The 12,864-nt window shown below is 41.2% G+C and overlaps 1 protein-coding gene across 1 annotated transcript in view; it reads right to left on the bottom strand.

The window, feature by feature from the left end:
* Positions 1 to 6,061, bottom strand: part of NAV2 (neuron navigator 2) — a gene marked incomplete at its 5' end in the record, with an annotated part of 49,968 nt that extends 43,907 nt beyond the window's left edge. The window contains 3 exons of the mRNA XM_008942673.1: positions 1 to 4; positions 931 to 1,222; positions 5,923 to 6,061. The exon at positions 1 to 4 is cut by the window's left edge and continues 711 nt beyond it. Coding sequence (XP_008940921.1) covers positions 1 to 4; positions 931 to 1,222; positions 5,923 to 6,061 — 435 coding nt within the window. The remainder of the gene's footprint in view (positions 5 to 930; positions 1,223 to 5,922) is intronic.
* Positions 6,062 to 12,864: the final 6,803 nt, after the last annotated feature.

Raw genomic sequence — 12,864 nt, 5'->3', positions numbered from 1 at the left:
TTCCCTACAAAAATAGAAAAAGAATTCTAATATTTAATGACTTGAAAACATCAAGCAAATGATGAAACTCAAAGCAGCATGAAAAGCAAAAGCGTGTTAGCCACCGGAGTGTGGTTAAAAGTTCTGACCTAGTCTGCACTGAACTTACATGCCACTCTAGTTGAGTTATACATGCAGACTTGCCAGAGGAAAAGCATGTGGTGTGCTTGCCCTTGAGAATATGAAAAGCAGAACAGTCTTACGTAATAGTGACAGAGAAGAAAAATAATGCTTCCCTCTGTAGCTACCACAGATTGATCCTTCTTTATCATTAGACAGAAGTAGTGTTAGGCCATTAGTATAATTTTCCTAAAAGGCATTCTTGAAGGAAGTAGCTAACTTCAACTTTTTCATGTACATTCGTGTACATGACCAAATGAGAGGAGAGGTATTAACTTATATTACTTGACTATGCAAATTCAATCATTTTTCATTCATACATCTGCAAGTGCTAAAATCACAAATACATTTACAAGAAAATCCAGAACTAAATAGTGTTTAGTATAATTAACATGCTGGTTTAGTATGGGGAAGGGAAAAAAAAAAAAAATCTCAACCACATATATTTTATGTTCTTAAAATTAACCCTGACTTCAAAAGCTGAAATGATCATGTTTATTCTTCATACAGCAATGCTGTGCCCAATAAATAACTTAGCTTAAGACCAGAGTTGTCATGAAAACAACTTTCATGGTGTACTAATCCAAAATATGCATTTTCAAATGAACAGAAATAGAAATGTGGATATACGAGATGCTGCATAGGTTAAAAAAATTCCTAAAAATAAAGACAGGATTACCTGAAGTTCAGGTTCTGCCTCTGGAAAGTATTTAAACTGTTTTCATATTGAACACGCTTATTGGCTTGTTTATATCTTAGACCTTTTCTCACCTGTTCCAGGTGTCTTTAACGTGCCTGAGGTGGTAGCAGGTTTAGTCCTTGGTGTGGTAATGCCAACCTGAGCCGACATGCCCCGTCGCCAGGAGCCCGTCTGTGAAATAACAGTGTTCTTCCTACCAGAAGTGCTTTTATCAGACTCATCTGACACATCAGAGGGGTTCCGCCTCCATTTAGATCCTGGCTCCATTTTTATGCCGCTATCAGATCCTCCGTCGGATTTCTTGACTTCATCACTGGACCATAAGGAATTCCGCTCCACCTGGGAATGCTTCTCTGCATCAGTCTAGGAAAGATAAGGGGTTGCAACACAACCTTCAGAGCAAGCCTTTGAATGAGAATGAGAACCGTCAAATTGATTAATCAACTCAGCAGTCATCTCAAAGTACCAGCAGACAGAACGTGCCTTTGATCAAGAGAAGTCACAGCAACAAATTAGCCCCAGCAATGACATCTTTTTTTTTTTAATATGCAAGACAAAAAAAAAAAAAATAAATACAGAAAACATAACAACCCTGCCCCTTAACATAAAGAAAAAAAAATCCAAACCCAAACCCCACTTGATTTATAAAGGACATTCAGCTCCATGACATTTATAATCCTCCATCTCGAATTTCTGATGAACCCTTTTACTGTAATGCCAAAAAAAAGGTTTCAGACCTGTGCAACTAGCTTGCCTTTGTTCTCACTGCCTTCCTATCTCTTGTCTGGCAATCTGATCTCCAGAGCATGAGAAGGCAGCTTTCTGAACAGATTTGAAAATGTGGAATGTTGCTCATTCTAATCTCACAGAGTAGAAGGACACTCACGAAGTGAAGAAAAATGAATCCCCAGCAACTTTCTACGACTCAAATCTGACTTAAACACACAAATGACATCACTGTTAAATGTATATTCAACACCTATAAATGTTTTTTCCCTATCCTTTGCAAAGACTGACTGTGCTGCCAGGCTTTTATGGAGAAATTTGCAAAGATCTATGTCCAATATAGAATTTTTTCATTAGCAATCCTTTGTCAAACCCTCAAAAATGCTTAAATTAAATTTATTACCCTGCACAGATATTCACATTTTCTGTTGCTAATGATCACTCGCCTAGAATTCTGTTTCTCCTGTAAAATCCTGCTGATGAATCCAGCCAAATTTTGTAACACCACAACCAACTATTTTGTGATCAGGCACAAGTGACAAATGCCCACACGTATGACCCTGATCCAAATTAAAAAAAAATCATAATGGAAGTGTTCTTCAACCACTGCAGTACCATGACAGAGACTGATAATTCAACACGTGATCCTGAAGCTCCCAAGTAAGAGCTGGGAAATTTTGGTAGGGTGTGGAATGCCATCTTTCCTGTAGCCTCAGCAGATGAATTTGCTCAACACCGTGCAGTAGTCAAATGGTAATAGCACTTAAAAGGACATTATTTTAAATATCCCAAAGCACTATAAAGCCCACAGGCTTTTCATCCCTTTGGATAACCAGAAAATCACAGCAGAGGAAAGGACATGTGATCACTTACCATGATTCCAGCAGAAGGCTGTATTTGTTTTTAAGTTTCTGAAGTATGTTTCAAGTTTGTGACTTTTCTTATCCAATCACACGATTAATATTAAAGAATCTAGGGGAGTTGTGATTTACTTTTTTTTAAAGCCTGAAAAATTAGTCTAAGCCATCAGTCTGTGCAAGCTGACACCACACATCACAATGGTCTGTCTTTCTTCAGCCACATGAAGTAGTTAGGGCCCAGGTTATTTGTCTGCATATTGAACTGTTAGACTAACAAGCATGTGCTGAATTAAGGATTTAGATATTATTTTCTTACATTTTCCTCATGCTATGCAAATGTTGTTTCCCTGCCTCTCCATTCAAAGAGAGCAAGAGGCTTCTGTAAGAAGAGCAAAGGCTCAACAGAGAGAACAGCATTACAAGTTCTCTGTCTTCGCTCTCTTCCATTTCATTCCACTGCTACACCCACAGCCAAAGTTTTCCAGTAGCTTTGAAATCTACCCCTGAGGTCTTCTGGCCAGAGATCCTTGTGTTTAATGGTAAACACTGAGAGCAGCACAGGAACACCACTAAGGAATCAAACCCAAAACAGAGTGAAACCTGGCTTTGGGACTGCAGCTGCAGCTCCACCTGCCTCAAAGGCCTGGAGTGGGTGAAAGTGGAAATACTGTCTGCTGGAGGTCATGGCAAGATGTAGTGAGCATAAGCTGGGAGCAAAGCCTGCCATCCACCTGAGCTGGGAGCAGCAGTAACCACCGGGACTCCTCAGCTTGTTCCTACAGCTCTGTAAATCTGCTCACGACGCTGTCAAACAAAATCCATCTTTGCTCTGACGGAAATGAGAACTTGATCCAGTGATTTAAAGATGCTGCTGTTTTCTATTTAAAGGAACTGCTTCCTTACCATCCTCTGATCTTTTACAAAAACAAGTTCAGTGCTTGTTCTCTTCCCTTTTCCATCTTATTTTAATTAAATAAGTTATTTTCAAATGCCCACCAGGTCTTAATTTCTCCTTTAAATATGTGTATGATGTGACTTTAAAGACAGATCATATGCAGTGCTGGGTAAAAGGTAACTTCTCTAAATCTGTGCAACATAAGGGAAAAACATTAGGGTCTCAAAAGTTGCATAGCTACATTAAGTGGTTTGATACTTGGCATAACCAGAGCAAGACACGTGAACATGGTAAGGCAAGTCTTGGTTCTGATCACTAGCTTGTTCAGAACCACCTTGTGAACATCTTCCTAGTGGGTACAAAACCTGCGACAACTATAAATGTCTATGAAGATAGAATCAGTATCATATTTAAACCCTGCTTCTCAAAGGTGGAGAACCTACAGCTTCTGGAGTATGGTAGACTCAGCAGCTCTGAAAAATCAGTTTCTTAGCAGAGTTTTTTCTTACTGCAATTTTATCTTACTGACCGATTTTATCAGCAGACACTGACACATTACAGCTCTTGCCCTTTGATGCTGCTCTATCATTTGCCTGGACTCCTAGTTGCACATCTACTGGCTTCAAGCTCCCTCTTTAATTATCTGAAATCCAAGTTCTATACCATCTCAAAAACATGTGGCATAATCAAAGCTTCAAAGTTAAATGCTTAGAATTTAGGAGAACTGAAGTAGTGGATACCCTAAGAAGAAGAGTCCATATCCCTTTGCAGGTATCTGCCAGTCCTGAGTGGTGTCTCACCACCCAGAGGAACACAAACCTGGGCACAGGCCAATATACAGTACTCCAGGTAAGACAGGGAAGGGATACATGCAGCATCCACTGTGTCACGAGCTCTGAGGACTACTCTGGGCAGCAAAAAAACAACCTTGCAAGCTAGGTGTGGTTCCATCACTCCAAGATATTTTCATTCCCTTGATCGACAAGATTAGGATATTCTGTTGAAATGAAAACCAAGTGTTTTATGGACAGTAAGTTGGAGACAACAGTATTACGTAGAATAAAGAGTGAGCCACAAAAAATGAGGAGAGAAACAGGCCACAGACACACATCAACAAACTGCAAACACAACTTGTGCATCTCTGCTCCCAGCTTTGCCTTCCACTGACTATGCCCTACTGCCTGCACAAGCTTCAGCTGCTTTTCTTCTGGTGTGTGTCTGTGCTCTCCTGGATGCTCTAGTAGTTGTGGAGGAGGAAGAGGAGTTCATCAACACAGATTTTGATCTCTCAGAGGTGTTTCCAAGAATCTGATCCATCAGAAGATAAGAGTCAAATGAGTTCGTTTCCCCCCCATCCCCCCTTAGGTTAATGTTTAGTCACATCTCCTTTTTTCTTCCTTTTTTTTTTTTCCCAACAGTATTACAATGTTGAGACATTAACAATTGTCAAAAAAATACTTCTATTGGTGTGTGTTTCTGTTACATACTGGAAAACAGACTTCATAGATCTTAACTCCTCATGGGACTTGTATTAGCAGTTTGGGGCACACGTGATCACCGAGGCACAACCACAGGCTAACTAGAAATCTTTAATGTAGGCTCAAATATGCACTTTGTGGCAAGGGAACAAAGACTAGTATGTGCTTGCACTCAGTCCTGTAGGCAGAGTAACATTTCACAGCAACCACACATCTACATTAAAACTGATATTAAAAGCAGATCTAAGGTCCAGTGATGAAGAGGGCTGAAGAAGAAAAGTGGAAAGAAAGAGAGGAAGGTCATCCCTACATCCCTGGCCTCCACCTGCTGCAGTGCCACGTCCCTGCACCCCGGCTGCTCCCACATCCCACACCTCAGCCCCTCAAGCAGGTGGGTATACAGAGAACACAGCTGGACTTCTCAGTCCTGTACTTCTCCAAACAAGTTTTTATACAACTGAGAGAAAAAAAAAAAAGTAGCTTATTTTACTGCAGATCTCTGCATTATACAGTCTAAATGACGAATGGAAAACTGTTTCGTATCTTCACTTGTTTCACCCTCTTTGGATGTGTTGTGTCTGAGCACAAGCATGCTGCCGATAGACATGAAATTTATCCTCCTATGTAATGCTGCCAAAAATAGAAATCCTGCAGTAACATGCAGCCCTGGGAGTTGAAAATAAGGTATTTAATTTGCCTAGCACATTTGCATTTCCGATGGAAGCGTAAATAAACTTTAAACTTTCATGTTGACCTAATTAAATTCTATTCCTCCAGAAAAAAAAAACACAACACTTTTTCTATGGCTAAAAAAAAATTAAATAAAACATTCCACCTAGTGATGCATATTTTCTGTACAGCAGTGCCACGAGGCGGGCAGAAGCCATTTGTTGCCACGGCACCATGGCAGAGATCCCATGGACTCCTCACACAGAGGGAACTTTTTGTAAATGCCCTGTACCATGAGGCAGTTACTACAGCTTGATGTTGCCTCTTCAGTGGTACTGCCAATATGGAAAGCTGTATCTGTGTTCAAGTTGATCCAACTTAAAACAATTCCTCCTAACAAATATCCACGTTGCTTGTCTAAGCCAGAAATCTTACCTGTGCGTCTAGGTTTTTGCGGGAGGAGGCAGGTGTGTTGGCATAGGAGCTGATAGAGGAGCTAGTGTTAATGTCATCAGTACTGAGATTATCTATGGTGTCACTGATCCCACTGCTGACGGAGCTGCTGTCATCCCAGCTGCAGAAAAAGCACAACAAAGGCAGAGAAACAAGGGTCAAAAGACAGAACATCATTCCAAAGGAAAAGTATTATTTCTCTAAGACTTGTCCTACTTGTGGCTGCCAGATGCAAACAGTCTGCTTCATTTTCCTAAATTCCCTTCTTCACACTTCAAGACTAAATTCATGCAGTTCATTGACTATGTGGTTTCCACAAAACCTAATGCATACCACTGTTAAGCCAGTGGTACCAATCATGCAACTCCTCCTGGCTCAACTGAGAGTTTGTATAAGTAAAGACACTTCCAGGTGACTCTCCGTGCTGATGCCTGCTGTCCCAGAGCAGGGGAAGGTGCTGCTAAGAAGGCACTGCCAGGTAGCATAGCACTGACCTGCTAAGCCATAACACAGTGATGGAACTTAAATACAAGGGAAAAAGACATTTCAGATTATGAAAATAGATCCATACTGATGGGTAACTACTGCTGGAAATACATATCTCATCTGTCATTCAAAAGCGAGTGCTAAGAGCTCATCTTAGCAGTTCTTGAGCTATTTATCAACACAGCCTCAGATTTTGGATCTCCAGACTCTCTTCTCTGTTGCTTCTATTTGCTCTACAAACTTGTAACAAAGACTGAAGTGAGGTTTTAGACTGTAGTGTAAAAGCCATTCACAAACTGATACTACTGGACATTGAATACATGCATCTAAAATTGAACTGCTTGTTGTGTAACTGAACCATGTAAAGAAAGGCCACCTAGGTCTGGTTTCTTATTCATAGCTTCTCCACCGACTTACTACATAACCTTTGGTAATGGTGAAATGAAAAGCATTTCATTCTTCTCACTGAGCTTTGACCCAACAGTTTTACTTGCTATTTTCCAAAAAACTTCCTTAGTGTAACTGAATGAAAGATGTGCTCACCATACAAAGAAATCCATGGAATGTAATGGGGGAAAAAAACCCCAAACCATAAATTCCCCTCCAGCACCCAGTATGGAAAAACTGAGAACTCGGGAAGAACTGAAAGACTTCTTTGAACCACCTTTTCTTTTTTCCAGAGTAGGTAATTAACTACTATAATGAAAAATAGTGAAAATTATATTACTTTTCAATTTCAGTTTTTAAAAACAGGCCCTATAACTGATATTTACTTCTATTTCAAAACCTACAACATAAAGCAATTAAAATTCCTAGATTTTGTAAAAATTATAAATAAGGTTATGAAAGTTATTCAAGTAACTGCATAAAAGAATACATGTCTTATTCCAAAGTTTTGTGTAGCAACTAATAACGCCCTTCCTATTTCTGAAACTAGAACAAGATTATGATAATATCAGAAATGCAAGTATTTTTCATGTTTAATAGTTTAATTTCATTCTTATGGACATATGGCCATTCCCAAGAAAATACAGTAGTGTTGTCCTGTGTGACTTCTAGTTTCATCTTGAATGTGCAAGAACATCCAGAATTAACATTCTGAAAACAGAATGTTTGTTAATCGTAAGTAGCTTTACCTGCATCACCCAGTCCTGCTGACTTTAGTTGGGCAACCTAGGGCATTATGGAAATAACTGAGTGCCCTTCTGAACTAGGACACACGCCTAAGGACAAAGGTACAAACATGCACCTGAATACATTGATGGTTATGGCTTCTCCATAAGTACATACTGGGTGTTAAGTCTTTTATAGTCTGATGAAAGGAAACTATAAGCAACTCAAACTCTATTTTCAGGTTTATCAATTGTTACTGCATTAAAATAGATCAGCTATTCTGAGGTGCAAAGATAGGCAGCCAACATTTTGGCTGCCAGAAGCTAAGCAGCACAGCTCTTGTAGGCATGCTGGTGGCACCAAGCAATAGTATGGATGCACATGGCTCCCCTGGCAAAGGTGCTGTGTCCGCTAAAACCAGGCACCTCAGGTTTAGCTTGCATTTAAAAAATCCCTTCAGTAGGGGAGCAGAAGTGCTCAGTCTCCAGCAAGAAGAACAACAGGATGTAAGAGAACATGAAAACACCATGTCTTCAGAAATCTAAAATCACTCTGAAAAGCTACGTAAACAATTATTGATGCTGCCCTTTGGAGACAGTTCTAATACAAGTGAGATGCATGCAGAACCCACTGAACTCTGTAATTAGGTGCCAGTGTAATTAATTTTATAAGCATACAGCATATACTGCTAAAAAGCAATGCAATTAAAGTCCATTTACTCTTTAACCTGTCAATGATCCATTACACTAAAAGCTCTGGCCCCAAGAAGCCCCTCACACTGTATCTGGTGTCACGTGCAAGAGGATGGGACATGCTGCTCCCTGTCTGCAAGGTGAAGACAACAGCCTCCCGAGAAGACAGCATCTGTTCACAAACTGAGGTATCTCTATATCACATTGCTCTTGAAACAATCCCAAGCCCTCCACAAAATGAGATTTGCTTTTACCTGGACCCGGTGCCTTGACGGTTAAAGTCAAAAGTAAGGAAGCAGAATGGGGAATCTCACAGCCCTCCTAATGATTGTGTTCTTGGCTCCCAGAGCCACGATAACATCTTTGTAATTTAGCTGGTGCAATTAATAATTTCTGATGTCAGCAAAAGCCTACTCAACCATAACCTGAAGCTGAAATGCTTGTGCTTTTCTCTATTTGATCAATCACCTGAAACTCTGATTACTGAAAATTACAAAAAAAATCTTCAAAGTGTTATATATGAAAATTATACATTAACCCACTTGAAAACCATCCCCACCTTCACTCACAAACTCCCACAAAGCTGCCTCCTGCTCTCTATGAAACCAAGCACCCTCCTCCCCCTCCCCACCTCAGCCTGCTCGCCCTAATGGGACTAGCAGTGTTGCTACTACAGGTCACCCACATACAGCACCAGGTCAACTACTCAGAGCTGCTTTTTGAAGCAGGTTTGTGAAGCAGTTCGGCTCAGACTTGTATTTTTCCACAGTCTATCAGCACTTTTCCATCTTGCATAGTCATCATCTACGGACCTGGCTCCTCTCTGTCAACCTGGACGGCACACAACTCCCCCCCTGTGATCCCCAGGACAGACCCCCTCACTGCAGATATCTTTCACCTTTGCAAGCCCAAAGCAAAGGAGTCATTAAAATCCTACTGAATAAAGGCTGAAAAAGCACCCTTATCTATGGATGGGTGTGGATTCTAACTCTGCTGCATCTTCACTCAAAACCAAAATTACAATGAGCTGCTGAAAATTACATTTGTCCAAGACAGGGCCTTGGGGCTTTACAATATTTCAAGTGGAAACATGGCAATTATCCTCTTCTACCTAAAAATTTAACTATTTATGAGTTGATATGAGAACAAAAAAAAACCAACAAGCAACCCAAACCACCAAAGCAAACCAAAAAGATCAAGGTGCGAATTGATTGAAACTCCACAGCATCTTTAAAGAATTAAAAGGACAAATAAAAAAACAGATAAATATAAATATGCTACATGGGATACTACATCCTGCAGTTTCCACTGTTTTCTTCTGGGATGTCTTAAAATACTGACATCACTGTGTCAGAAATCCAAAATCCATACACAGACCCTTGCACGGTTTTCTTTTCAAACTGTTAGGAAAGGTGACAGCTGTCTGCAAAAGAATGGATGGAAATGTACTTCAAAAGAAGTGAATTTAATTAATGTTTTTACATGGTTATTTGGTTATTAATCACCCACCTTCTCTGTCTTCAGTTTCTTATTACATCTCACAGATATTTTAAAATAAACCACTTTGTTTCTAACCCCAGGTGGAGCCCAGGGGCAGGGCTGTTAAGTTTTCACTCTGTAAAGCTGGACCATGGAAAGTAAACCAGGCAAAATGAATATAGACCATTTCCAGCTGTTCCTTCTGGAGCAGAACCTAATCCTTCTAATGACGTTTTTTGGTGCAGTTAAATTGCTGCAAGTGTGCTGTGAGCTACTTTAGTGACTATTCAGTTACTGCCCACAAGCTGAAATGCAGCTCTGTCAATCTCTGTTTAGAATTCATCCAAGATAACATTTCAGGATTTACATTTAAAATACCTATTTGTAAAAGAGAGTCAGGCACAGAAGTAGCAATTAGTGTTGAAAAAGGTTGGGTAAGAAAGGATTTTTAGAAGCTAGCAAACTGCACGTGCTCTTTTCATTTAATCTTTTTATATCAGTGCTAATAACCTTATAAAAATAACAGTAGATTTTATTTTGTCCCTTAAAATCTTTCCAGGAATTTGACCAAGCCGTTGTCAAACTTGAAGTGAACACAGCTGAGCACACACACACAGGAGCTGCTAAACCCAGCTAATCTCAGGGAGTTTACCATCTGAAACACTCTCAAAGTTTCACAAAAGTGATCTTTCTACTGAAACTCATCTCCTGCTCTGAAGCAGAAATGCCAATGGCACCTCCTTCACCCACACTTTGCTCAGAGACCCACCAGACCTTCAGTGCCTACAGTCACTAAATGCAGCAGCCAGCACAACTGTATTCACTTACAAAATGCTTTACTGGTAGAACTTGTTTTTTTGGCCATTGTTCCCAACAATGGTTCCTCTGGCATTGCACAGCCTCGGGGGAAGGTGAGGAACCAGAGCAAGGTGCTGCCTTTGACCCAAGTGCTGGAGGAACACAAACTCCCAGCCAGGTCTGAAAAAAATTAGCCTAAAATGCTCCAACCAGCTACCAACCCCTTTCTCCTGGGCTCACTAACTGTAACCCATATTTTTGGTGTTCCCCATTTCCTGTTCTGGCTGAACACTTAACTATGTTTATAAAGCAGTTTAGAGACCAACTCTTCACTGGGTGCAGAGAACCTCAGTGGCACCTTCACCTCCCTGCTTGGAAGGCCACAGGATTGATACTCATCCCTGATCACCTCTGTGTGACTCCACTGACGCCAACCCACCTGCACCAGTGAAAGCTGGGAAGAAAAATCAGTGTCTTCACATCACATTAAGGTTAATCTTCATTGTTGTTACATTAAAAAAAAAATATATATATGCTTTGTTTGTTATGCCTTGGTTTCCAGGACAGTAAGAAGTGCTGAGAGAAGTCTTCTAATGAATGTCAGAGATCCTTGTTTATGTAAAAAGCCTCTGGTGTGATCCAAAAAATAAATCCCTTGTGAAGTGTACAGCCTGCATGTGACAGTGATGGACTGAACAAATCCACAGAGGTCAAGCCAACGTCAGCGCTGGGGATGCTGTGATGGACAGCCCCAGCTCTCTGCAGTCCTCCTGGACTGAGGGAATGGGGAGAAGTTCCCTGGCAAAGACCCAGGTGTGCATCACTACTGCAATATGCCTCCTCCTCCCTCTTGGCCAGGCCCCAGCCTGAACACCTCCCTCCTCCAGGCAGGTGGAGAAAGTGCCCTGCCCAGGGGATGGAGAGTTATGACAACCAAACACCACATGCTGCCCGTTTCTTTCCCCTGCCTTGCTTCCCAGTTTATGCTTTCTTCTCCCCCAAAAGCAGATACCTTCAGGATCATATCACCTCCTCGTGTAAGGTCTGCTTAAGTTACAACCTAAAGCACTTACTGAAAACACCGACAGGGTTTCTGACACCCACCTCCCACCTACATGCTCCTCCAGCACTGGGCTGAGCTGGTGAGAGCTCAGCAGCTCGCCAATAGTTACTGCTTCTCCAAAGGCTCCAAAACACAATAAAGATGGGCTTGAACACCACGAAAAAAAAAACACATCAGCTAAATTCTTACAGGACTGCTGTAACTAAACTAAAGTAGGAAAGGAATGAAGAGTAGTGTGGAAAAAACCATTCCCTGCTGCTGAGTGGGCTTTGAAACAGGGCTGGACCCACCTGCCCCTTGAGCCACTCACTCAACCATTCCCTCCAGCACAAATGGCCAACTGGGAGCACTGGGTAGCCTTATTCGGGGAAAGGTGGCTACAAAACACATGCCCAGAGCCAAACCCTCCAGCAGCTGGCAGGTAGGAAGTCTCCCTTTGCATCCCAGGGTTGTTATAACCCCTTACGACACTGTAACTCCACCAGCGACACCAGCGCGGATCTTTTACGGTCTGCAGGCTGTAACCCCAAGCAAGAAACATGCACGCACAAAATAAAGAAATCATATATATATATATCTACCAAGCAATTCACACTCACTGTTGAAGTTCCTCCTTATTCAGAATACCATTAGAAAGCTTCTACATAAACTGAGCAAGGCAAAAACCCGTGTGCAGCAATCCACAGATTTCAGACAGGACTGCTCCTTCACACAGCAGGATCAGCTGCAGCAAAGCACATGGAGACAAACACAACCCATCTGCTTGGACACTCATCTCCCAACAGAAAAAAGGGAGAAAAACACAGAATTTGTCTCCCTGAACAGAGCCAGCTCACATCTGTCTTAAATAGAGCTGAACTTGGCAATAAAAGGTGTTTATTTGGTCACAGGGCACAGCACTGTCCCCCAGGAAGCCAAAGCACTGAAAAACAACTGTCGTAGTCACTTCAGTGATTTATCTAACAGACACATAACCAAGTGAAAAAATCTGTATTCTTTGTACTGTGGAAGATGTCAGCTACTACCAGTTCTGAAAGCAGGTTTTTTTCCTACCAGAACTGCAATATCCTACGTAGCACCCGTAACTCCTGGCTTATGGCCGCCTTGAAAATTAGGCTTATTTGAAAGAAACTATAAAACATAAAAGAAAAAAAGATCTTTTATGCTTACTTGGACAAATCAGGAATTCAAAAAATTTGCACAGGAGAGTATCGACTGCATATTATGTCCCAAAAATCAAGTGCACCCTGGTCTGGGATCTGGCCTGAATCAGCCTCACACCCGCCTTTGTTT

The sequence above is a fragment of the Merops nubicus genome, unplaced genomic scaffold, assembly GCF_000691845.1.
Source record: "Merops nubicus isolate BGI_N331 unplaced genomic scaffold, ASM69184v1 scaffold20646, whole genome shotgun sequence".
NCBI lineage: Eukaryota > Metazoa > Chordata > Aves > Coraciiformes > Meropidae > Merops > Merops nubicus.
The sequence above is the reverse complement of the archived record's forward strand: the minus strand, read 5'-3'. Positions and strand labels throughout refer to the sequence as shown.